This window comes from Camarhynchus parvulus, chromosome 12, assembly GCF_901933205.1.
Source record: "Camarhynchus parvulus chromosome 12, STF_HiC, whole genome shotgun sequence".
Taxonomy (NCBI): Eukaryota; Metazoa; Chordata; class Aves; order Passeriformes; family Thraupidae; genus Camarhynchus; species Camarhynchus parvulus.
Window position 1 is genome coordinate 508,400 of NC_044582.1, and position 27,239 is coordinate 535,638.

At 50.9% G+C, this 27,239-nt stretch overlaps 1 protein-coding gene across 2 annotated transcripts in view; it reads left to right on the forward strand.

The window, feature by feature from the left end:
- Positions 1-4,196: 4,196 nt before the first annotated feature.
- Positions 4,197-27,239, forward strand: part of PHF2 (PHD finger protein 2) — a 55,458-nt gene continuing 32,415 nt past the window's right edge. For both annotated transcript variants that reach the window (XM_030956704.1, XM_030956705.1), the window contains exon 1: positions 4,197-4,785. In XM_030956704.1, coding sequence (XP_030812564.1) covers positions 4,688-4,785 — 98 coding nt within the window. In that variant the 5' untranslated portion in view covers positions 4,197-4,687. The remainder of the gene's footprint in view (positions 4,786-27,239) is intronic.

Sequence of the window (27,239 nt, forward strand, 5' to 3'; positions counted from 1 at the left end):
AACGGGGAATGGGGAATGGGAACGGGGAATGGGGAATGGGAACGGGGAATGGGGAATGGGAATGGGGAATGGGGAACGGGGAATGGGGAATGGGGAATGGGGAATGGGGAACGGGGAATGGGGAATAGGGAATAGGAATGGGGAATGGGAACGGGGAATGGGAACGGGGAATGGGGAATAGGGAATAGGAATGGGGAATGGGAACGGGGAATGGGAACGGGGAATGGGGAATGGGGAATGGGGAATGGGAACGGGGAATGGGGAATAGGAATGGGGAATGGGAACGGGGAATGGGAACGGGGAATGGGGAATGGGAACGGGGAATGGGGAATGGGAACGGGGAATGGGAACGGGGAATGGGGAACGGGGAATGGGGAACGGGGAATGGGGAATGGGGAATGGGGAATGGGAACGGGGAATGGGAACGGGGAATGGGGAACGGGGAATGGGGAATGGGGAACGGGGAATGGGGAATGGGGAACGGGGAATGGGGAATGGGAATGGGGAATGGGTAATGGGGAATGGGGAATGGGGAACGGGGAATGGGGAATGGGGAATGGGGAATGGGAACGGGGAATGGGGAATGGGACGTGCAGCCATCGCTCCTGCGCTGCGACGAGATGAGGATGAGGCCATGGCACGTCTTTCAGTGCTGCCGGTGCCCAGGAGCACCGTGATGCAGCCCCGCAATGATGCAGCCCCGCAATGATGCAGCCCCACGGCAGATGGCAGTACCGGCGGCGGTGAGGGTCTATGTGATCCTTTAGATCGCGCCCAAAGCCTGTAAAGTGAATCCAGCCCGGCTGCACTGACCCGCCGGGTACAGGCGGGTCCCACCCATTGGACAGAGATGGGATGAAGTGTAGGATCCCAGAAGATAAGGGGCTAGTAATATGTGTGTCTCAAGCACTGACAGCTGAAATAGCTGTGGAGCCAACCAAGGATTGTTGGTAATAACCCCCCATTGGAAAAGAACAAGATGTGGCTGGAGAAGGGGTGATGCAGAGGGAGGGCAGCACTTTCCTGGCACAAACATCCTTGTTCCAGTCTCTGGAGATAAGCACAACACAGTCCAGTGCAGGCACAGGACTGAGGCTGAGGAGAGAGCATTGGCTGTAGGAGGTGACCAAAACCACCCATGTCCCTTGCAGCCCTCTGAACCATTTCCAGAAAGATCTGAAAGTATGGACTGCATGGGATGGGATGGGATGGGATGGGATGGGATGGGATGGGATGGGATGGGATGGGATGGGATGGGATGGGATGGGATGGGATGGGATGGGATGGGATGGGATGGGATGGGAGAAGAGGACTCACCTAACAGTGATTTATTCCTCTGTTATCTTACTTCAGTTTCTTGTTCTTAACAGTTCTCAGCAAATAGAAAAGGTTCTAAACACTTGAAAGTCTCTTTTACCTGGGAAATTCCTGGGTGCTTTGAATTTGGGAAACACGAACGTTCTGATGCCTCAGGAAGTGTCCTGATCCCTAGCGAGAGATGAAATAAGGGGGGATCAGCATGAGGCAGTGATGGACTTGTGTGCCTCCCTCTTCTGTGGAGTTTTGGGCTAGAAAATGCTCATGGCCCTGCACAGCAACACTGTGAGGGTCACTGCCCTCTGTTTGGGCCTGTGCCACTTTTTCCAATCAGTTTAAAAATACATATTAAAACTCACTTCAAGATTTCAAACAGTGAACTCTGATCAAATGGTGTTTTGCTGAGGCACCTGGGTACAGCTCCATGGCTCACCCTCCCCTCCCAAGGGCAGCTAGGCACCTTCTGGATTGAAATGCTCATGACGAGCTCAGGACAGTGGGACAACTGCACCCATAAGTCTCTTAATTCACTAATCCCTGTTAAAACAATGAGGAAGATGCCTGAGCTGCCAGAACAGAGCTTCTGCATTCCATGCAGTGTCAGCTCCAGCATCCTCCAGCACAATTACAGATGGCCCAACTGACTGTGGCACTTGGCAGTATCCATAAAAACATGGACACTATAAGAACAGGAGTAAAACCACAGACACACCACTCTGCTGCTAGGTATGGCATCACCTGAGGGCCAGCAATGGACAAAGGGGAGCTGGACATGATTCCAGCCCCTAGGAGCCCCTGGCTGCACTCAGGCATGGCCCTGCTGTCCTCTGTAGGGAGCACCAAACCCCCAGGGCATCCAGAGGTTTGGCTTACCCACGGCAGCAGCTGGGACATGATAACACTGGAATTCGGGTGGTGCCTTGGAAATAAAGCTGTTTGCATGGAGATGCTCATGGGACTAAGGAAAGGGGATGCGAAAAATTCGTCACAGCTGATATGGGCTGGGTGAGCAAAGCCCATAAACAACTGAGAGGACACAGAAAGTGGTGTGGAGGAGCTGCTTCAGGGAATAGTCATTTTGTTTGGAAAAGGCCTCAAAGATCATGGGTCTGCCCTCTGCTTCCATGCTCTGTAACACGACAACAGTGGTTCCAGGAAGGGAGGGAGGCCCTTCAGGTTGCAGCTGCTGGTGTGTAGGGTGTGCAGAGGCGCAAAGCCCATCCTGTAGCAAAGGACATCCCAGCCTCCAGAGGCTCATTTACCCCCTGAGCTGGGTGGTGCTGGGAGATGTCCTTGGCATCGAGGAACAGTGTAAAGGTGTCTGAAGCTCTGTGATGGCTCCCAAGCTGTTCGGCCCCATCCTGCTGTACTCCCAGGACTTGATCTTCTACTTTCTAGCTGAAGTTCTGAACCATTAAAGCCGTGAATAATAGATTTAAACTTAAAAGAGGGCTGGTTTTAGGGGGCAGGTTCTTGCATGGTGCATTGTGATGAAGGAAACAGGTCCCTTGGTACACTTTGAGACACTCAAAAGCACCAAGTGACAGTTTAGGACGCACGCCTGGGGCCTCCCACCGTGTCACTGCACTTCCAGCTGTGTCAGAGGTCACCTGTGGCAGGGCTAAGTGTGTCAGCCACACACAGCCCTGTGTGGGACAGTCCTGCCTGTGGCACATACATGCAGTGGGCAAGGGCAATGGCCTGACAGCCCCTCTTCAGCCATTCAACAACAGCTGCCTCTCTAGACAAACTTGAAACTGAAGGTTTTTGGCTTCATGAATCACTCTTTTCCTCTACAGGTGATTCTGAGGATTTTTGCAGAGACATAAAGAAAGTTTGAGAAACGTCAGTTTTAGTTTTTTGCTCAAAGACAAATCCCCTGCCACACCACCAAATGTAATGGATTCAAAATGCTGAATCCACTGTAAGAGAGTTTAAATCCCACCTTGGTTGGAAGGCCCTTTGTGAGCACTCTGTAGGAAGTTCTTGCTCCTCAGGGAAAAGTGCCACTGGCCTTTGAACACTCTGGGAAGAGAAGTAATTCCAAAAGCCCCCAGCCTGTTTGTTTAACCCCTGTCAGAGCCTTGGCATGGCAGGGCAGCAAGGTTCTCCGTCCTCAGCCCCAGCTCACACTCTTTGTGTGTTCCTCTTTGGCCTCTGCATGGGAGGAGGTCAGTGGGGCTGTGCACTGTTGGGGTTCGTGGTCATTCAGAGCCTCAGTGTCCCCCCACAGCCCATATGCTGCTGTGATCTGGTTCTTGGTGGGCACAAGGTGTTCATTACCATCCCCTTGGAGTCACAGCAGGGAAGGGGCTGCTGTGAGCAGAGGTGGTGACTTTAGAAGTAGAAATTATACAAATAGAGAATCACAGGGTGCTTTGAGCTGGAGGTGACCTTTAAGATCATCTCGTTCCACACCCCAGTAAACCCCTCAGGTGGTTAAACCCCCACTAAGATCCTGTTACTGAAGAGAAAGAAGCTCGTTCTTTTGGGTACTTCAGATGTGGACCAGCCGCGCTGTGTATCTGGCTGCCCCCCTCCGCACACCCAGCCGGGCGTTGTTCCCGCGGGTCGCACCGCACTTGCGGCCACTTCTCCGGGCTTCCTCGCCCTTGGGGCGGCCCGGAGGCCCCCGCTCCCGCGGGCACCCCGCTCCTCGCTCGGGCTGTGCCCGCTGTCGCAGACAGACACCCCCGGCCGCCCGGAGCGGGGTCCCCCCCTTCGCAGAGCCCCCGAGCGCTCCCCGCTCCCGGTGCCCCCGCACCGCCCCCCAGGCCCCCCCGGCGGGGCGGGCGGGGGCGCTCGGGCTGGGGGCAGCTCCCTCCCGGCAGGCGGGGGTTAACAAAAACACGCGTTTTCCGCCGAGCCCCCGCCGCGCCCCGGCCCCGACCGGGGAGCCCCGCTCCGCCGCGCTCCGCTCCGCCCGGCCCGGCCCGGCCCCGCTCGGCCCCGCTCCCTCCGGGCTGACGCAAGGCCGGGCCCGCCGGGGAGGCCGCGCCGGGCTGTCACCAGGGGGCACCGCCGCGATCGCCGAGCACCGGGAATCACCATCCTGGAGGGACAACAACAACAACAACAACAGAGAGCCCCGGCCCGCGGCGCCGGCGGGCGGCGGGACCTGGCCATGGCTGCTGGCTCCGGGCAGCGCTTCCCTGTCCTCCGGCACCGCTCGCCCGCCCCTCTGGAGCCCTAAATCCACTATCGCGGTTTTATAGCGTTTTTTATTATTTTGTATTATTTCTGGTTTTCCGCTCTCCCCTTCCTCCCCCGTGCCGCCCCCCTCGGCGCCTCGGCCCCGCCGCGCTCCGCTCCGCTCGGCCGGGCGGGCGGGCGGCCGCGAGCGGAGCGGATCGGCGCGGTCGGCGCGAACATGGCGACGGTGCCCGTCTATTGCATCTGCCGGCTGCCCTACGACGTGACCCGCTTCATGATCGAGTGCGACGCCTGCAAGGACTGGTTCCACGGCAGGTAACGCACCGCGCCCGGCACCCCGAGCCCGGCCCCGGCCCCGCCGCCCCCGGTGCTCCCGCCGCCGCGCTCCCTCCCGCAGGCCTTCCCGGAGCGGGGAAGGAGGAGCCGCGCTTCCCGGCGCCGCTCCCGCGCTCCCCGCGCGCTGGTTTTGTGTGTTTTGTGGGTTTGGGGCCGGATTCCCGACACAAAGCTGCTCCCCCCGCGGTGACACCGGAGCCCCGGGGTGGCGGGGGCCATTGTGCGCGCCCGGGGAGGGGATGGGGCCGCCCTGCGCCGCCCGCCCGCGGCTCCGCGCCGCGTCCCTCCCGGAGCCGGGCCCGGGGCGGGGAGCGAGGGGCCGCGGCGGCGGCGGCGGCTGCGGGGCTCGGCCGCGCTGTCAGCGGGCTCGGCCCCCGCGCCTCGGCCTCCCGCCCGGGCAGGGCTCGGGCACCTTGGCCGCGGCTCCCGCGGGCTCTTCCCCGGTGGCAGGGCGGCCACGGCCGGGCAGGGCCGGGGGACTGCGGGGAGCGCCCGCCCCGGCAGCCCCTCGGCGCCGGGGCCGGGCGGGGCGGTGGGAGCGGGCGGGGGAGCCCTCGCTGGCGCAGCGCCCGCCCCGCGGCCCCGCCGGGCAGCGCCCCCGCCCCCGGGGACCCCTGCGCACCCCCGGCCCTGTCCGAAGCCGGGGCCTGCCGTGGCGGGGCCGCGGGCAGGGCAGCGGCGGGGAGGCCGGGCGGGGCGGAGGACTCGGCTTTTCGGCTCGTTTCTCCCCAAAGCGCCTCCCGGCGCGCAGACAATGGGCGGCCGCGGCGGAGTTGCGGCGGGCGGCGGAACTTCGGTGGCGCCTGGTGTGATGAGGGCGAGGGCGGCGACTGGGGACCGAGAGCCTCAAGAGCCACCGCACCGCCCGGGCAGCCGTGCCGGCGAAGGGGGTCACTGGGCGAAAGGGGGTACACGCGGGGACAGCCCCCCGACAGGACCCCTCGCTCCCTTCGGATGTGACGGAGGAGGCGTATGGAGTGTCAGCGGCATCGCAGCAATTCTCCAGGAATGATTGAAGTGTAAAAAGTGCAATTAAAATCAGGTAAATCACCTGGATGAGCACTTTTTACGACAGGGGTCCGGTCAGGTTAGGCTGTCGCTCTTTCATCGCAAGCAGCGCCCGGCAGTCTCCTCACAGCTGGCGGAGGCGAGAGGCTCTGCCTGGTGCGGCTCACGGATGCCCGAGCGGGCACTGGGGCATCCGCGGATCTTCCGTGCGCAGAATAAAGGACTCCAGACGCTTTGCTGTGACATTAGGAATGATGTCCTACCGGTTACTTTAGAAGCTGTGTAGAAACAGGAAGGGAAATACAGGAATAGTCCTAGTGGCAGTGCTGGTGGAAGGGTGCTCTGCACGCGTGGTCCGGGACAGGAGGCTCGCAGGGATCGCGCTGGCCCGTGCCACTGAGGACTCGGGCTCAGATGCTGAGGTGAGGCTGGAGAGAAGCCTCAAGCGTGTGCACTTGAAACTTAGACACTTTAAAGACATGAAAATATTAAGATTTTCAGGCAAAGTAATGGCAGAGTGAATTGCTGAAGAGTAAACAGCGACAGGAGGTAAGCTGCCTGCACAGGATGGTGAATTCCCATTGAAACTGACAAAGAAACGTTGCTTGTAGCTGATCAAGCAAATGATCATGTTGTGGGCAGCTCAGGGTCAACAGCAAGAGGAAAGGTGTTTGATTTTGTGGCATAAGGGACAGAATTGATTTGTAGTGCTGCTGGGGATGGGGGGGGGGGAGTGTTGTACTCTTTTTCCTTAGTTCATAGTAGTGCCCAGAGATTGATTTATAGAGAAAGAAAACTGAGGAGTTCACTTCTCAAAGTGTCAAAGCCTCAGATAATTGTATCAGAGAAGTTCATGGAGTATTAGGAGCAAGCGGCTTATCTATGACACTGTTTGCTTTTTTTGGTAATATATAAGTAAATAAATAGAAAAAAAAATCAGGATTTAATTGTATGAAATCATTTCTGTCCCGAACACTCAAAGCACTGATGTTAATGTTTATACAAAACTGCAACAAAAATATTCAATGTTATATAGTAGTGCAACAAAAAATACAATGTTACATAGGTTCGGCAACCAAACGTGAGTCAGTGTGCCCAGCTGCCCAGCGCTCAGGAGGATTGCCTAGTGTTTTAATCATACTTCTGTTTCTTTTTAGCATGATGTACAGCGTGCAATTCAGAAAAAAAAGGTGTCATTTCTGGTTTGGTTTTGTCGAAGCAGATCAGGTGTTTTCATGTTTCCCTTCTGACAGGAGTTCCCAAATATCTAAAAGAAATATTTTTCATGGGTTATCCCTGCAGCAGTCACAGTCTCCCTTTCATCTAAGGCTGGACAACGTCTCTGTGGCAACTTTAGCAGTTCTGATGGCAAATTGATATTTTGAAAGTACCTAAAGTGTGTTAAGCTAATGTAGTTTAGAAGTTGGACACAGGGCAATGGAGCCCTCTCCACTTCTGGGACAAATGCACTGGGGACTCTTGGACACTGCTGAAGTGTGCTGAGCCATGGAGCTGTTGGTGTGTTCACAGAACCCTGTAACTTCTTGTGAAACTGAGGTTTGATGATTCCTGTTCTCTCTGTTTGCCTGAGCAGCTTCCAGCTGTCTGGAAAGGCTGGAGATGATCTTGGAGGCAAAGGACACTAATGCCAAAGTGGGCACAGGGCTGTCTCCTCTCCATGTGCAGGTCAGGTGTTCTCTGGTGCAGCTGTTTGGGCTGGTGAAGTCTCACACACCTCAGTGCTCTGCTCTGAGCAGCCAGTCTGGTGCTCTGTGATTTCCCGGCCCCTCCATCGCCTGTGCTGGCTCCTCTCTCCCCTTGGGTCCCATCCTGAGGAGGAGTCCTGGTGTTGCTCTGCCTGGTAGCAGGTCTGCAGGCAGCAGGGACAGCCAGGGTGCCCGGCTGGTTGGCATGGGAACTGGCTCTTTGAAGACCAGGAAAGGAGGAGGAAGAGGGAGTGGTCTTGATGTGTGAAGAAGCTGACACTCAGCAGATGCCACGGGTCACTCTGCTGCCTCAAGGGTCGGCCTGGCTGGATGGAAAGGTTGGTGCCAGCTGTGCCACAGGCCATGGGCCAGGTCCCTGGGCAGCCTCGTGCTGCTCGGGCACAGGGGGTGCGGGACAGGGGCGCTCAGCTGTGTGCTGTGAGGAGCTCTGCCTTCTCCTCAGCTTGCAGGTGGTGCTGCTGCAGGTGGTGCTGGTGCAGGTGGTTGCTGCAGGTGATGCTGCTGCAGGTGGTGCTGCTGCAGGTGGTGCTGCTGCAGGTGGTGCTGCTGGCTGTCCGTGCCCGGTGACCCTGCGCAGGGACGCCGTCCATTCCCCCTCCCGGGGAGCAGAGCAGCTTGCTGGGGGCTGGGAAAAGCTCTACATGATGACGGGTCTCCAAGTGTCTCATCTGCAATGGAAACCTTGTTACAAGGTTACAGAAGCTTGTATCCAAGACAAGGAAAGTCTTTTTGTACCTGTTTGTTCAACTAGGAATCTGTACGGGGTTACTCATTACAGCTGTAGATGAGGGGAGGTAAATTATTCATTTTCTCTGCAGTATTTTGTTACCTGTTCTTATAACCCGCACCTGGTGCTGTAGGGTGGGATCGTGCTCACTAAATGAAATAACAAGTATTGATTTTATTACCCCGTGTGTATTTAAACTTTGAACCTTCTTGCTCCAGGCCAGCAGGGGTCAATAACTTAGTAAAAGGTTTAGTTACCAAAAAGCAGCTTGTGCAGTTATCAGAGCAGCCTAGAGTGATGGTGGGAGTTACTCAGGATGCCCTGGCGCACAGAGTAAATGTGGCTGGGTTAAGAAAAGCACTTCTCTGCTACACCGCAAAGCTAAACTCGGTGTGTGGGCAGATTTTATATTCATAACAGAGCATTCAGCATTTTCCCTTTCAAAAACAGGTCTGGTTTTACACGGCGGCATCTAGTTCCACTCTTTTACCCAGGCTTATCACTAGCTATGGGCAAATTTGGAAATTTGGGTAAAATTTGAAGATGAGGATAAGCCTACAACTAGAATGCTATTTGCTTTGGTTTTGTCACAGCATAGGGAATCCCTGAGGTTAATCAAGCTGTGCCCAGAATGATTTCCTTTCATGTGCTGAGTTCAGATAGGACCAAAGTGTGTAAGTTTTTCAAATAACTAAAAATCTCAGGTTATTTCAATTTTTCCTCAAGAGTTAGTTGGCATGAATGACAGGCTCAGTTTTTCTGGGAGCCTGCCCACAACAGGTATCATGAATGAGCCATGCTAATGCCTATACTAGAATGCTTTTGAAAATCCAAGTCTAAGTAATACCAGGAGTGAACAGTAGTGTGGAAAGGCCTACACGAACCTCCTGGTACCTGAGAGCCAGTACAGATCACAGAAGAATTTTGTATATAATGATTCTTCTAATTCTAGAAGTTCTTACGCAGCTTTTACCTCTAAAAGGATAAAATGTTAGAAATATTAAACATAATTCATGTTTAGTTAAAAAAAAAGACAAAATACTGTGGTTTAATGAGTTCTCTCCAGCAGCCCAAGCCTTCAGCTGCACTGTTTTGTGAGCAGCCCTGTGGGCACCTAGGTACCTGTTGAGCTCACTATTAGTGGGATGGCAGCATTATCAGCCATGTCACAACAGAGAAATGAGTTCTGCAGGCAAAGGGGAACTTTTTCCTTAGTGCTGAATAGCTCCATAATAAAGGAAATGGGTAAAGATGTCTTGACAAAAATTACCAAAGGAATGTAACTACGTATGGGGAGATACCGGTGAAGAGAAAAAGTGTTGTACAATCACTATAAGGCTTTCCAAAACTCAGAGGCCACCCTCTTTAATATTACCTTAATGTATTTCCTTCTTTCTGACCAATACAAATTTTGTAGTAGCAGTGTAATATATTTACACTGAAAATAGAGTGTGTTCTCCTTCCCAGATAGCCCTCTCTTGTGTGGCAGCCTGTCGGTCTACAGTTCTGAAAATATTTTATGAAAACATGGTTTGTGGCATTGGGGGTGTCTTATAAAGGTGCCCTGAGGCAGTGCAGGAGGTTTGTTTGGCCGACAGGTGAGCTGATGCTTTGGAATCACGTGGGTTTTTCATGGTGACCGTGTCATGCATCTTATCAGTGACTGATAACTCTGTAACGTGGGTGTACAATTATCAAATCTTACACTGACTGATGGATACCGATAGTAACTCCTTTCCAGGGCTTTATCTGAAAAAATTAGCCTGTTCACAGTCCATTTTACGACTTTATGCGCGGCTATTTTTAGATGTTACTTGGCTGTTGCATCCAAGTACCTCTGGTATACAATATAATGGCAATAATGTGTTTGGCCAGTCTCACCAGGTCTCTCATGTGGATTTTTCCTGGGGTGTTGGTCCCCCACCCTGTGTGAAGGCTGAGCATCTCCCCCCACCCCCAGAAGGGCACTCTCTGTGGGACAGGGGTGTCCTGGGGGCCGTGGTCTCCAGCAGTGTGTTGTGATCAGGCTGCAGCATCTTGAGGCAAATGGCTTCAAGTTGTGCCAGGGGAAGCTTTGACTGGATATTGGGGAAAATTTCTGCATCAAAGGGGTTTTCATCGCTGGCACAGACTGTCCAGGGCAGTGGTGGAGTCACCATCCCTGGATGGATTTAAGAGGGGTGTAGACTGGGGACATGGTTAGTGCTGCACTTGGCCGTGCTGGGCGGATGGCTGGACCTGATGATTTTAGGGTCTTTTCCAACCCAAACAATTCCATGATTCCATGACCTCCTGCTTTGTTCTGGTGTTTGGTGCTCTTCAGCCCTGGGACCACAGCCCAGGACATCCAGGGATGAGTGTTTTCTCTCGGCCTTGGAGAGCGCAAGTCTCTCCTTGCTGCACTCTCCTGGGCCTTTGGAAGAGCTGTTGGAAGAGGCTGACAGCCTGTGCACGGCTCCCAGCCAGCAGCCCATGGAGGAGTTCCTTCTTTGCCTCTCAGGCACATCCCCAAAAACTGATGGCTGCTGCTTCTCTAGGTGAGGCCGGGGCTTAGTCCTGTGCTTACAGGCAGAGCAGGAGTGAGGGTGCTGAGTTTCCCTGGGTGTAACGGTGCCTCGCTTCCCAGATAACCAGGATAGGCTTCTCCTGGGATATTCAGCAATTTTTAGTGTTTCATCCATTTGTTTTAGCAAGTAGTGAAGACAAGCAGAAAGTTAAGCAATAGTATATTTTGACAGGAAAAAATAAACCAGAATTGCAGAAACAAAGATATTTTTAAATTTCCTGTTTGCAATTGTCAACCCAGTAATCTGGAACTATGTGAGAGCTGCCTTATTGTTTTTATGGAATTGCTCATGGATTTCATCGTGTTTTCCTCTTTTTGCAAAATACACAGTGCGTTTACTCTCAGAAACAGCATTTTGCCTCATCTGGCAGACTGGAAGGATGTAACAAGTAAAAAAAGAAGTGAAATATTTCTGCTAGATATCAGTAGCTGTGATTTTTTATTAAACCTCCATTTTTGCTGTTAACATCTCAATGGAAGGGAATGGAAATGTGAAAATTGGCTGGAATGCTGTTCCTGTGCCATATGTGCTGTGTCCCTTGTGGCAGCAGCACACAGAACAGCCAAGGATCATTGTGCAGGAGCACAGTCCCCACAGCCAGGTTGTAAGTGAGATTTAATGTCTTTATGGAGCATCTCAGCAGAGCCTCTGGGTTGGGGCAGGTGGGGGAAGCAAAAGGACTTGCAGTGCTGTTGCTGCTGGGCTTATGTGTTAGCAGGGACAGTGACTCCTGGATCACCATCCTGTCCACTGGGATTTCCTCTCCATTCGTGATCACTAAATACCCTTAAATAGATTGCAGAAGTTACTGAGGAATTGGAGGGTATCTAGTGTACTCTTAATTTATTTAGCCAAAAGGAGCAGTTTATTGGCCGGGAGCAGGCAGGACCACTGGAACCCCTAGCTCCTTACAGGCCATAGGGACAGCATATGAACAGCATATGAGCTCCTTCACATCCCAGAAATGTTTCCCAGGGAATTAAAAAAAAAAAAAAAGAATTTAAAAAAAGCTGTCCTCCTGATACCTGAATGAGGAGTCATTGAGTAAAGAATGGCAAACACGTGGGGCTGCTAGGTGTTTTGTTCCATGATCACTTCAGAAATCTGAGTCACAGAGGTGCCATCAGAAGCCACAAGAGAGCCCAGGGGCCCGAGGCTGGGAGTGCCAGAGCCCCTTCTGACAGCCTCTTCTCTCTCAGCCCTGCTCTGGCCTATGGAACATGAGGTGCTACTCTGCAGCTGGTTGCTGATAAGGGATTCATCATTCCAAAGAGTTGACTAATTCCTGCTCTGGCATTGTCTCTCAATGGAACTTCCACTGAAAGGTGAAAAGGTGGATAGAGGGTTGCAGAAGGTGAGGATACCATTTCCTTACAGGCGAATGTGGGGCTTGTTCTAAAAGAGGTGGATTTGCTCGTTGAGATGGCTGAGGAGGTCTTAAAACACTCAGATGTGTTCTGAGAAGATCCTATGAGTTCACAGCTTTTACTGCCAAAGTGGTTCTTGGCAGTATTTGGAACTCTTATCCACCAACTCTTTTGCATCAGGACAAACACATTGGCCAAATGAAAGCACAGCTGTTCTTGAGGGAAAGGCAACACATCCACTTATGATTTGTCCCAATGTTTATTAGTTCATTATTGGAAAAAATCATGTGTATTTCCAATCCAAGTTTGCTTATTTCCAGTTTCAAAGTACTGTATTATTGCATTAGTGAAGAGCTTCTTTCTCACTAAGGTGTTTCTATCAGTGTTTTGATGTGCTCAAGTCATCTGCTTTAATTGTAAGATGATAAAATAGTTGAACATTTCTTCTACAGTCCAAGAAATACCCTTCATTTTCTAGTTCTATACAGAGACCTTTTAACTTTTGACCATGTTGAAGTGAATATTTTTCCCATCTGTTCTACTCCACATTCAGGTTTCCCTTTTTCTTTGTTTATATTTGCAGTAACTTATCAGACAAATGTTGGTTATCTGCATTAAACTTGTAAAGGAGCCAGATATAGCTGTACTAGTTACTTTTTAAGCAGTCTGGTTTTGAATTTGGGTTTCTACCTTTGGAATTGGCTCATGAATAACAGCAGAAAGCCTCAGCCTTGTTCAGAGTTGGAGCAAGAAAAACCTCTCCAGTCTGCTGAACTAGCACTGGTAAGTCGAAGTGCTGAAGGACCAAGGAAAGCAGACAGAAACAGGTAACAGTCCCTCAAAACAAATTTTTAGACTATTGCATGGGACTGTGGCAAGTGCAGCCTGGTGGAATCACAAGACGCCTGCGGTGGCCGCGCAGCAGCTCCTGCTGAGGGGTGCCTGCCCACAGCTCTGTCCTTCCAGCACTCATGGGAACAGGCTCTGCTCCCAGCCCAGGCAGCAGCACATCCCTCCCTGGACAGGCTCTGCTCCCAGCCCAGGCAGCAGCACATCCCTCCCTGGACAGGCTCTGCTGGCAGCCCAGGCAGCAGCACATCCCTCCCTGGACAGGCTCTGCTGGCAGCCCAGGCAGCAGCACATCCCTCCCTGGACAGGCTCTGCTCCCAGCCCAGGCAGCAGCACATCCCTCCCTGGACAGGCTCTGCTGGCAGCCCAGGCAGCAGCACATCCCTCCCTGGACAGGCTCTGCTGGCAGCCCAGGCAGCAGCACGCTGTTCCCCGAGCCCTCACTCCCAGCCTCCCCAGCACAGCCTCTCACCCTCTGCTCAGCTGGCACTGCTGCACCCCCAGAGCCCCAGCTGCAGGTGCTGCGGAAGGAATGGGTGTCTGTCCTTGGATGCAGCAATGTGCTTAGAAATCAAGCATTGCTGGAAGGTGTGGGAGTAAAACTGCAGGGGACTATGAGCAGTACCAGAGGGGTGAAATGCAGCTGTGGGTGAGAAACTGTTACTATTCCTGGTGCTGCTTGTAAATCACAGACTGGAGCACAGAGTCAGTGCGAGGCAGAGACACAGTGTGTCAGGACACTTTTGCTTGAAATGGATGGAGAGGGCTCACAAGGACTCGGATACGTTATTTTCTTTCATTCTTTGGACGTAGACTTGCCCAGGACTGTTAGGAACTGAGCAAATGCTTTCAGAGACACCCCAGCCCTGCTCCTGGGCCCCGCCAGGATTTGCAGGACCATTCTCCCACAGCACCATCAGTGCCCATGGCATTTCCCAGTTTTATCAAGTTTTACCCTCTTTTTGACTTTGCACCACACTGGCCAGAGAACAGGACAATTGTGCCCAAACACCTCCTGTAAAAGGCAGAGTGCTGAGGTTGGCTGCACAGCGGTGATTCCTGCTCAGCCCCACGGAGGAACACCTTAAATCTCAGGTACCTTGGGGGTTTGGGTGTGATCAGCTGTGTGTGAGGTTTGGGTGTGATCAGCTGTGTGTGAGGTTTGGGTGTGATCAGCTGTGTGCTCCTCCTGCGCTGTTCCTGCTCCCCATGAGCAGTTCCCAGGGAGTGTGGGGACATTCCTTTGCTTGGCAGGCAGGACACAGCCCACTGCCTCTGTGGGATGCTCTGGGTGTTACTGAAAAGTGGGAGTTCATGTTTCAGATTCACTTGTGACATTTGCAGACTGCATGGAGAGGGGAGCAGGTCAGGAAATGTGTGCTGTGAGTGACACCAGCAGGGAGGAGGTGGTGTGAAGAGCAATCCTGCACCCAGGGTGGTACTGGCCAGAGCCTTCTGCTCCCAGTTACCATCTGGGGCTGCCCTCAACTCGTGTTGGCTGATACCTAAGTCCCTTATACAGTTAAGTCCCTTTTTACCATACTGCTAAATTTTTCCATTTAAAAAATGCCGAACTGAAGTAGGTGCTGGAATTCAGTTACAGTCCTACTTGAAAAATACCCAAAGGGCTGGAATGAGCTGGAGCTGGGGTTGTTCCCTCATGCTTCCAAAGCAAGAGGCTGTAGGGAATGATCTATTCAACATGTCACTCGCAGTCAGAACTGCTGTTGCCTGTAGTGTTCAACAATGAGCCAAGCCTTAATGTTTTTAAGTTCTCAGACCTAAGCTTTTTCCCAGGAGGATTTCTGCAGGGAGGGTGGGCACGTTTTGTTGTTTAGTTGGGGTTTTTTTGGTTCTTGGGACTTTTTATTTAGAACAAGAAAAACTGTTGTTTTATGCTTTGGTGCAAGGAAGTTTTTCAGCTACAAAGCACTCACAAATGTTCTTCAGAATAATTATTTCTGCTTTTTTGTGGTGTGAGAGTTGGTGAATGGTTTGAGGAAGGAAAACGTGTGTCAAGGAGGTGTTTCTGAAGAGCACTTACCTGGAATCTTACAGTGAGTGGGAGCAGAGCCTGTCTGGCTGCCTGCAGTCACAGCCTCAACCTGCCAGCTGCTGCTGCTGCTGCCTTTTCATTGTTCTTTCTGAATTTTGTGTTTCTTTGCATTCTTGGAACTCTGAAATCCCTCTCAGAGCAGAACTGATTGCTTTACCTGCAAACCATGCTGATGGGGAGGCTCAGTGGCACTGGCCTGCTGGCATTCCAGGTCCTGCTCATGCCACAGGGCTTCTGTGGGACAGAAATGTCACAGAAAATGTCACAATCATTTTTTTAAGGATGTCTTGTGGAGCACTTTTAAGGAGTGTCTTATGGAGCACATCCTGCATGGGCTGGAAGGGTTCAGTCAGGTAAGGTTTTCCCTTTGAGAAGAGCAGGGCAGAACTCTAATTTTGTGTTGATAAGTCACAAGCAGTGAAAGAATATTAACACTTCATGTGGTGTTTGTAAAAAAGCAAGAAGAGTATCTGGAGAAAAAGAGGAAATTTATTACTTCCCACAGAATCCCAGAATAATTTGCACTGGGAGGGACCTTAAACCTCACCTCCTGTTCCCACCTCCTGCCAGGGTGCATTGATGTGCAGATGTCTGAATCAGCTGAAGACAAGAGCACTTTACATCAGTAGAACAACGGGCAATCTCCACTGCTAACTCACTGCCAGTGGCACTGGGTGGCACTGGGTATTTATTTTGAGCTGTTACTGCTCCTCCACAGTTCAAAATCATGGGTGATAAAGAAATATGTTGGGGTTTCCCTGTCAGTTACCAGGTGGAGCAAATCCTTACAAGTCCATGGACAGAAGGACATCATTTCATACCAGCCCAGGGCCCGGTCTGAATGCCTTGTCCAAGGACACTCACGTGATTTATGGCTGTTGGTACTGTGGTTTTCTTTCTAACCACGCAGGTTCTCTTTGTTTCTCTCTATCAAGGATGTTATCCATCATTCCCACACACACATGCCATAGGCTGTGCCAGGCATGATGGACCATCTCCACCATGGCTGTCTTCACGTGGGGCAGTGCTGAGCACGCCGTGGGCAGGGGACCCTTTGCTGTCCCTGGATCAGTGATGGTGGAGGTGAGGCAGCTGGAGAGTGGCGTGGGAAGAGCGCACAGAGCACAGCATGGATGTACGTGGAGATGTATAAAGCCAGTTTGCATCTTGAAATAGGAATAAAATGTGATAAAGCTGTAATTGGGTCATTTGAAATTTGATGTTAATCTTTTGAAAATGTATTTGAAATGCTGAAATGAAATTAAGGTACAAGAGCAGGTTATGCATGTCAACAACAGGAACAGTCAAGAATGGTTTGAAGGTTCTGTTAATAATTTATCATTCTTTAATTGTGTGGTTGTTGGGTTTAATATAGTAAGTTCTTTGTAAATATGACAGTGAAAATCATTCCTGTTCCTTCTCCCTCCTTGTTGTACTATCTGCTCATTTTGGAGCTTCCCCTGTGAGCGTTGCAGTTGGTTCAGAGTGTTTGCCATGCGAAACAAAGCATGAAAAGGTAACATTGGGGTACTATCAGGATTGCCATGTGTTTATATATTTATATGTATCTATAAAGAATACATGAAAATGGTTCTGTGACAGAAAAGGACAATCAACCATTGATCAGTATTTTTAGCAAGATCTGAGCATGCTTATGCAAATTACCGTGATAAGTTATCTCAGATTTCAAAGTAAGTTATATAAATGGTTATATAAATGGATGTCACAATTAAAGCAAACCAAACACACACAGTACTCAGATTTGTATTAATGTGTACAAATACATACATGGATGTATAAATACACAGGTACAGGTAGTTGTTGCTGTGCAAAGTCAGCGATGTCTGGGGCTTTGCTGGTGTTTAGTTTATTTGCATTTATCTGCCATTTAGTCAGACACTGCCCATGTCCAGCCTGCTCCTGCTGTACGTGTGGCTGTGGATGTGACACGCAGGGTGAGCAGATGCTCAGTGCGGTCAGGAGGAATGAGAAGGAACATGAAAGGCAAAGGAGTGGTGTTGCTCAGAGTGTTGTGGCTTTTGGAGGACAAGTCACAAAATCAGAAATTCCAGAGGGATCCATTGGTTGCAGGTGTGAGTTTGTAACAGGCCAGTGATACAGGGTTTGGTGAGTTGTGGGTCCTGCCCAGCTGGTGTTACAGCAGTGGTATTTATTTGCAGTAATGTTCCTGTTGGAGGGAGAAATGGAACGACAGGGTCAGGGCAAGGCTGCAGTCAGTTTGTAAGGGTTTACAGGCCAATTTCCTGGAGTGTATGTGCTCGTTTTTAAAGGTAATTCCTAGAATTACAGAGGGCAAAACATAAAGGATGTTTTACCGAGCAGTGCTTGGTAAACACAGGTTTGTACTGCAGCACAGCTGATCCTGGCTGCTGCTCCTCAGGGCTTAGGTTTAGCCCAACTTTTGGGATTCCTTCTGCTGTGGGGCTCTCCCAGAAAGGTGGCCTACCTGCTTGGCCACTTGTGGGGTGCTATTCCTGATAGAGATGCTTATAATCTTCAGATCCTTGGGCCAGCAAAGAAAGGCTGAAGTTAAATCCAGTCTCATTTGCAGTGCTGCTTGCTGCCCCGCTGGGCTGGTGGCTGTCAGGGCTCACTCTGCCATGGACCAGTCTGCCATGGGAGTTGGCTCTGTTGGTCTGTAGGGTTTCAATACATCCTGGTTAGACAGTTGGCAGTGACCACCCTCTTCATCCCTGTGGATGTGTGATGTGTTGTACTGAAACTTGAAACTGAGACCTCATTCTGTAGGGTCTCAAGGAACTGAGCAGTGAGCCCTGGCTGATTTTGGGGGTTCTGAATTCCAGCTTTGAATAACAGATTTGTTGCTGGCATGCACAGGTTCTAGTTAGGCCACATAACAGTGTGATGCTGGCAAAGACTTGGGCTGTGCAGTGGGTGCAGGTTGCTGCAATCTAGAAACTTCATTTATTTCTGTTTGTTTGATTTCTTTTTTTCCAGGGTGGATGATATTTCTTGTATACAATGTCACTGGCTGGTTTTTGCTGAGGAACAAAAGGCATGTGCTAATAGTAGATATATTTGTAAAGTAGTTTGACCTGTGCTTGGGCAGAAGGTGCCCTGTGAGTGAAAACACATGAAGTCTGGACTCCAGCACTTCTATGTGGAGGATGATTTGAGCTGGGTTTGTACAAGGCTGGTCTGACAGTGGGCTGTTCCCAGGGGCTGCCTCCTGGAGCTCTTCATGGAGCAGTGATCAGCAGCTGAGGTGACACATTGCATGAAGAAGAAGTGCTGAGACACCAATATCACAGAATTTTGTTGGTCATACAATAATTCAAGGATTATTTTCCCTGAGACAATTCTCTTTCCTACTCCCTTCTGCACTGGGCAGAATACAGTCTGTGGTTTCTAAAGTGCTCATGAAAATCAGTCCATTCCTGGGATCTTTTGTTTCCTGCTGTGCTTGCCTCAGTGCGCGTGAGAGAATGCACTCCATCACTCCATCCCCCAGTTATGTGCAGCAGATAAACGAGGATTTATTTGATCAACCCAGCACTAATTCCATAGAGAAGTTTTGCAGTATGTTTGGAGATAGAAAAGGAGGTTTTTAGGGGTCTGGAGAGTTGCCTGTGCAGACTGGGATGAGCTGGGAGCCGGAGGGAGGAAGGGTAAAGGGCAATTTTCTGCATGAGTCCACTTTGTGGTGTATGGCCACAAACCTGGCACAGCGTTTGCACCTAGGCAGAGCCCCAGGGCAGGACTCCTCTTGCAAGTGCCCTTTGCTCTGTAAAGCTCTCAGTGACCTCAGCAGCATAACCTTGGTGTCCACCCCATTTGTGTGTAGATCTCAGCCATGGGGAAGCTCCATGTGAGAGGTTATTCTGCTGACAGAGGCTCTGGTCAGGGGTGTCCTGTGGGGATGACAGGTCTGAGGAGATGGAGCTTGTAAGGTGAGTGTCAGGCTGGTCCATGGAGCAAACTGACAACAACCCCCAGTGCTATGGACTCCATCAGGGTGTGGAGCTGCTGCTTCCCTTAGGATGGAGCAGAAAGGGTTTGGGGACATTGATTAGTGGTGGCATTGGCAATGCTGGGGAGCAGTTGGACTCCATGTCCTTCAGATTCTTTTGCCAATGTAAATGATTCTGTGATTCTGTCATTCTGCTGGGCCGAGAGTCCTGTGTGGGTCATGGGTGGAGGGGCTGCTGTGTTGGTCACGGGGCTGAGTGCCACAGGCTGGGGGGATGAGCTGTGGGGAAGGGTCCCTACACTGCACCTGGCTGTGGCTGTGCAGGGGGAGCTGGAATATGTGCTGCCTGCTCACTGGCTTTGTTTCTGAATTCTGTAGAGTGCAGTGTGTCTGCTCAGGTGCATCTGTTTGAAGCTGTGTGGCAGCAGAGCAGAGCTGTGTGGATGGTGTCACGCCGAGTGGGATGGGTGTTGCAGCTCTGCTGCCTCTGTGGTTCTGGCTGACACCTGCATGTCAGTTGAAGATGAAAGAGAAACCATACACAGAGAACAGAAGGTGACTGGTGAAAGGAGTGGGAGAGAGGAAGAAAGCAGCAGTGACATGTGCAGACCAGTTCACTTTTCACACCTGCAGCCTGTTGGCTCAGCCCCTGGGGCAGGAGCTCCTGCAGCACCCTCAGGGGCCGGGCTGGGATGCCCTGGGGTGCTCTGGAGGGCCTGCACAGTGGTGGTGTCTGCTTTGTCACCTCCCCTGCTCCCAGCTGGGATGAGCCCTTCTTGCTCCCTGCAGCAGCAGTATGGCCACCCAGCCTGGAAAAAGTTTTGGATGTGGCCAGATTTTCTTTGTGGACCAGTGCCACTTCTTTCAGTGAAGTTACACAAGGAAAAAATGAAACCTAAGAGAATGATTTTGAGAGGAGAGATATTTTTGTTCTGTTTGTTTAATGGACTTCTTGACCTTTTGGGTCAAGAATTTGGGACCTTTAATTTGGGCTTGGCAATTTTTTCCTTCAGTTTTGTTTTATTCCTGCTTTTTACCACTCTCTTTCTCTGTTTCCCTCCCTCTTGGCTTATTTCCCATCTGCTTTTGGGAAACCCAGTGCTGAGAAGGAGAACAAACATCAGGGCAGCTGTAATCACACAGGGCTGAGCAGCTTCTCTGCTGAACAGGCTGAGCCCAGTTTGCAGCAGCAGCAGCACCTTGGCACAGTAGTGGCACCACAGATGTCCTGTGCCCAGCTCAGGTCTTTCACATGGCACTGCCAGGGGATAGGGCAGGAGATATGTTACTGTGCAAAAAGGGCATGAGACATTGTCCCCAGTCAGTGGTGAAGGTGTTCACCTCTTCAAGGCGTTGCCTCTGAGGTCATTGAGATGACAGGCACTGCAGTCAGCTGGAATTGTGTGATTGATTGTTGGGGTCAGTCTCTAAGTCTTTAATTATTTTAAATTATATGACAGCAAGATTGAATAGAATTTTGAGTTGACTTAAAATAATTAGAGGGAAAAGAGTCTCATCTAGCACTTTTCAGCCAAGTGTGTTACATGGGAGAGTCATCTGCCAGCAGTAGGGATCAGGAGAGTGGGCTTCACTTCTGAAGCAGGGTGTTTTTCCTTGCTCTGTATATTCCCTCAGTGAGAAGAGGTTGTTGGAAAATGTAATTCATTCTAAACTAAGCAGTAATTCTCCTTCAAATTATATCTTAATAAAAAAGATAACATCTTAGGTAGTCTCTGATTTAGGCACACTGCATTTTAAATCTGTCCTAATTATAGTGCTCATCGCTTAACATTCCTTTAATGAAGATCCTCATTTATAAGGACAAGGTTGGCAAATAGGAATTAATGCCATTATAACCCGTGAGTCTCCCAAAGGAAACAAATCAAAAGCTCTGTGAAGGAAATGAAACCTTATTATTTATAGCAAGGCAAAGCTCAGAGTCACCAGCTGTACCTTTGTGTATGTGGCTCAGGGGCCTGCAGCAGATGTGCTTTGGAAAGGACAGTGCCCTGCTGCCCTGGGCATCTCTCCAGCTGGGACACAGCTTCCCTTGAGGAGCCCTCAGTCCAAGGCTCCTGTCTTGCGAGTGGACTTTGGTTTTGTTTTGGTCTCAGTTTCTGATTCAAGACCACACCTCATCTTGTCAGCCCCAGAAATAACCATAGTGGTTCACCAAGGCCCAGAAATAAGGGTGGAAGGAAGACATCCCAGTTGTCTTGGTGGATCTGGAATGTTGTGGTGGATGCACACCTCTGCTGCTGTCGTTTCATCTCATGCTCATGTCAGAACTGCTTGGTTTGAAGGAGCATTGTCAGATTGTCTTCGTAGCTGTTGATTTCAACACACACAGGAGATGGATGGTTCCACTGGCTCCTTAAAAACCTTGGTCATCCTGAACAATGTTTCACTGATGGAATTCAAGTGATGGCAGTGAGAGTTATGCACCAGCCTAAGAGCCCTTAGAGCAGTGCAGACTTGCAGAGGCCCCTGCAACCCTCACAAATATCTCCTTACTTATTTGGAGGCTCTGAGTCCCTGGTGACTCGAGGGAACAGCTGGAGCTGTGTCAGGGAGGGTTACGGTGGATCTCAGGGAAAGGTTCTTCCCCCAGAGGTGCTGGCACTGCCCAGACTCCCCAGGGAATGGGCACGGCCCCGAGGCTGCCAGAGCTCCAGGAGCCTTTGGGCAGCACTGCCAGGGATGCCCAGGGTGGGGTTGTTGGGGCTCTGGGCAGGGCCAGGGCTGGACTCCATGATCCTTGTGGCTCCTTTGAGCTGAGGATATTCCATGGTTTTATGAAGCCTCTGAAAGCTCTTTGTGTGGGCAGCACAGCTCAGCTCTTGCACAGAGCTGGGCATTTTCAAAGCACCGCATGAGTGTTTGTCCATTCTACAACAGCAGCCTCGGGGCCGTGCTGCAGGTGCTGGTGGTGCTGCTGCCTGCAGGGGGAAACTGAGTCAAAAAGATGAGCTCATTTCCTGGGATGAAAAGCAGTTCAAGCAATCTGATAAGCAGTGAGGATTGTCCCTGTGCCTGCATTCAGGTGTTGCTGAAGCTGCTGGGCTCCTTGCAGGGACTGCACAGATGCTGTTCAGTTTGCAAGAGGAGGTCTTTTCCCTTTTCCATTTCCCTTTTCCATTTCCCTTTTCCATTTCCCTTTTCCCATCCCTTTCTCTCCACATTTGTGTTTCTGTGAGTGAATGAGAGGTGATGTGAAATCCTGTCTGTCCAGTACAGCTTGACTTCTCTCTCATTTAGGCCTTAATTAGAGATGTCCATGCAGGGCACCCTCAGCCCTGTGCCCACACCAGTGCCTGGGTTCCTCCTGCTGTCCTTGGTCTTGGGTCTCCTGCTGGAGTAACACCAACTTGTGTCCCTGTTCTCCTGAGTGACTCCTGAGCTCACTGCTTTGCTTTAACCCTAGCTGACAGCAGTCCTCAGCTCTCCAAAATCTCTATTTCGTGAAAACATGTGACTGATTAGATGAGACAAATCCTTCTGCTTAGGAAAAGGCTTGTTTGTTTGCTCTGGAGACACTGGAGAGCGCACAGGAGAGAGCTCTGGTCAGAGTTCACCCTGTAAAGCCACCAGGACAACAGACATGAACTCATGGAACAACTCATTTCCTTGCTCTCAAAACAGCTTCACTCTTTCCCCTTTTCTTCTTTTATTAACTTCTCTTGTGCTCACAGTGTTGGCTGTCGCATTTCTGGATGCTGGGGTGGACACTTAACATTGGCCTGGCATCAAAACATGAAGTGTGAGCCTCTCCACTGCTGAACAGTGCTGCTTTTTTGCAGCACCTATGGCTTTGTCCAGGTGGTAGAGGCTCCTGGAACTGGACAGGTGTCTTCTGTACAAATTACAGAAGCGAAATGACACCTTGTTAAGGAGGAGCATTATTGTGCGCACTGTGACTGGTGACACACCCAGGAGTACCAGCCGTTCAGGGATAGGGACGAGCTCAGGGTAATCACTAATTGTGACCTGTAAAAATGCTCTGAGTTCTTCTGAGCTTCATAGACCTGTGATGGTTTGTCCTCATGAGCTGGGGTGGAGCAGTGCTGGGAGGGAAGGGAAGGAAGGGAAGGGAAGGGAAGGGAAGGGAAGGGAAGGGAAGGGAAGGGAAGGGAAGGGAAGGGAAGGGAAGGGAAGGGAAGGAAGGGAAGGGAAGGGAAGGGAAGGGAAGGGAAGGGAAGGGAAGGGAAGGGAAGGGAAGGAAGGGAAGGGAAGGGAAGGGAAGGGATGTTAGCTGATTTTTTTTCTTCAGCTCTATTTCTATTTTCCTAGAGTTGATTTTATTCCCCATCTAAGAGTCTTTTTCTTGTTTATTTTATTTTTCATATTTTTCTATACTGTCTTCTGGTTGATAATGGAGGTGACATGGTTTTGATAGAACACACACTATGTGGGTTAATTTCTCTCCTGAAGCTACTTAAAATGTCACCTCCCTGCAGATGACAGCCCAAGGTTGCCAGAAACATTCATGCTATAAAACCAGTTTAGTTTACTCACCTTTTATTAGTGTTGCCTGCATAATAAAAAAATCATTGTTAACTTTATCAGAATATTGAAACTTGAACCTCTCTTCACTGCGAACACAGAAGCAATTTCATTTTAAAGTGGCAAAGGGCAGAGTTTCTAATAAAAATGTAATTTGTAGCCTCTGACTGCAAAAGCTTCTAATGTGCTAATTCTCCTTTAAGTCTGTGTAACGTGGGTGAGATATCAGCTTAAACAGCTGCAATATCAAAGCCTTTACTTGTCATTATTATTTTTTTCCCTACAACAGTTTTGGTGAAATTTAAATACATTTTTAATAATATTTCCCTTTTATCTCATTATCAAATTAGTTTTACACTCCCTCAACATGAGTTAAATCACTTAACGACCATTTAAAAATCAACCATTAGGTTGGTTGAAATTGTTCCAACAAGATTCCTGGATGCAGGACAATTAATCTCTTAGGCCATGTTTGCTGTGTTTGGGCAGAAAGGCTTTTTGAGCTGTGAGAGGTGGTGGTGGCTGCTGCTCCAGCATCCCTGCCCTGCACAGCAGGTGCATCCCCAGTTCCTGCTGGCAGAGCTGCAGTCCCTCAGGCATCAGTGGCCATGGCACAGCAAGTGAGGGGCTTTGTGGGGTGTCTGGGAAGGGTTTTCTCTTACAAAAGTATTATCCAGCCCTGGCACACTGCCCAGGGCAGTGCTGGAGTCCCCATCCCTGGAGGGATTTAACAGCCCTGTGGATGTGGCCGCTGGGGACGTGGGTCAGTGCTGGCCTTGGCAGTGCTGGGGAATGGTTGGTCTTAAAGGTCTTTGAGGGCTTTTGCAACCTAAACAATTCTATGGCTCTGTGATTCTGTCCTTCACCAAGCAAAATTTTTTTCCTTCTAACTCAACAGTGCTACTAAGAGCTTTTCTCAGTTCTTCCCTGATAATGGTAATGCACCCAGGTTCTACACTGACACTGTGGGAGCCTGCTCCTGAGCACACTGCCTGGATCCTGAGCACACTGCCTGGATCCCAAACACACTGCCTGGATCCCAAACACACTGCCCGGATCCCAGCACACTGCCTGGATCCCAAACACACTGCCCGGATCCCAGCACACTGCCTGGATCCCAAACACACTGCCTGGATCCCGAGCACACTGCCCGGATCCCAGCACACTGCCTGGATCCCAAACACACTGCCTGGATCCCAAACACACTGCCTGGATCCCAGCACACTGCCTGGATCCCAGCACACTGCCTGGATCCCAGCACACTGCCTGGATCCCAAACACACTGCCTGGATCCCAAACACACTGCCTGGATCCCAAACACACTGCCTGATCCCAGCACACTGCCTGGATCCCAGCACACTGCCTGGATCCCAGCACACTGCCTGATCCCAGCACACTGCCTGGATCCCAAACACACTGCCTGATCCCAGCACACTGCCTGGATCCCAAACACACTGCCTGGATCCCAAACACACTGCCTGGATCCCAAACACACTGCCCGGATCCCAGCACACTGCCTGGATCCCAAACACACTGCCTGGATCCCAGCACACTGCCTGGATCCCAAGCACACTGCCTGGATCCCAGCACACTGCCCGGATCCCAAACACACTGCCTGGATCCCAGCACACTGCCTGATCCCAGCACACTGCCCAGATCCCAAACACACTGCCTGGATCCCAAACACACTGCCTGATCCCAGCACACTGCCCGGATCCCAAACACACTGCCTGGATCCTGACCCAGCACACTGCCTGGATCCTGAGCACACTGCCTGATCCCAGCACACTGCCCAGATCCCAAACACACTGCCTGGATCCCAAACACACTGCCTGGATCCCAGCACACTGCCTGATCCCAGCACACTGCCCAGATCCCAAACACACTGCCTGGATCCCAAACACACTGCCCGGATCCCAGCACACTGCCTGGATCCCGAACACACTGCCTGGATCCTGAGCACACTGCCCGGATCCCAAACACACTGCCTGGATCCCAAACACACTGCCTGGATCCCAAACACACTGCCCAGATCCCAGCACACTGCCCGGATCCCAGCACACTGCCTGGATCCCAGCACACTGCCCAGATCCCAGCACACTGCCTGGATCCCAGCACACTGCCTGGATCCCAAACACACTGCCTGGATCCCAAACACACTGCCTGGATCCCAGCACACTGCCCGGATCCCAGCACACTGCCTGGATCCCAGCACACTGCCCAGATCCCAAACACACTGCCCGGATCCCAAACACACTGCCTGGATCCCAAACACACTGCCTGGATCCCAAACACACTGCCCAGATCCCAGGGACATCACCTGTGATCAAGCACTGGCTGTGATCCCATACCAGCTGCCTTTAGACCCATCTGAAAATTTTCAAATGCTTGGTTTGAGTCTTTTGATGTTTCTCTTGAGCAAATGGGGCTGAGAAAAAAATCTGGAGGGACCAAAGCGAGTGTTCTCATGGGAAAAAGCAATGGCTGCAAAGCACAGAGTGCCATTTGTGCTGCACTTCAGGGGCTGAGGGGGAGAACGCTGCTCAGTCACTGTAGGTGACTTGGTTTTCTTCAGCTGGAGAAATGCTTTGATTCTAGATTATTGGTGATTAGCCACCCTGAGAAAAAACAGTAAATTGGGTAGGAGATGCTTCAGAACCGGGCTCTGCTTCTACCACAGCTGGCAGACCCCTTCTGCTTTTTATTCCCAGGTGGAAATGCACAGACCAACCCAAGCGTCAGTCACGGCCCCCTGCTACCCAAATCTTGCTCTGTAAACCCAGCACAGGCAGCAAGGAAACAAGGAAACCAGCAAGGAAAACCTTGTTCCTCTGCTGGCAGGAATGGTTGCTTGGGGCTGTCTGGCAGTCTGGCTTTACCTTTTGGTGGGAGTTTGGTTTCCTGTGCCTGTATCCATGTGGAAGCCACCAACAGCTCTGCTGGTGGCAGTGCCTGGAGAGCCCAGCTCTGCTGGGTGAGAGGAGCAGCACAGCCTGGAGTGGGTTGGTGTTTTGGTTCCTGATCTCCCGAGGCAGTTCAGCTGGGAGATCCCTTGGACAGTTCCCAGTTTCCCACACAGAGAGGGCAGCAGCTTCTCCCTGTGAGCAGCTGTAAGTGGCCAAACCTTATTCCAAAGCCATGCTGTAGTCGGAAAAGTTGACTGTGTCTTGCAGGGGCCCGCTGGAGTTTGAGTTCAGTTATTTTTACTTCTCTGCATTGTTCTCTCAGATGTTTGACTCTCTCAGAACAATGGCTCCCACCACACTGCAGCCATTGCCCTGTGCCACAGCTGCTCAAACCTCCTCCCATGCCGTGCCAAGGATCTCATCTCCTTACTTTAGCTAAATATAGTGTTTTCAAACTCTTGTAGAGAGCCTAATCCATACCTTTACTGAGCTTAGCCAGCTGAATCCAGTGGCATAAGCAGCTGACACAGCTTTGTGGGTAGAGGAATCCTCTACATTCTCTTACGCTAGCCCTAATCTACCAAGGTTTGTTTAATTTTTCTACTGATTAATCTGGTATTTTTCTACTATTTTTTCTGGTATTTTCTACCAATCTGATATTTTCCTCTATATACGTACAGGATTCCGAGGACTGGATAGTTTTGATGGTGATTTTTCCTGTTGGCAAACTTCAGTTTTCTGTGCTGGCTCCCCAGGGACACACAATAATTT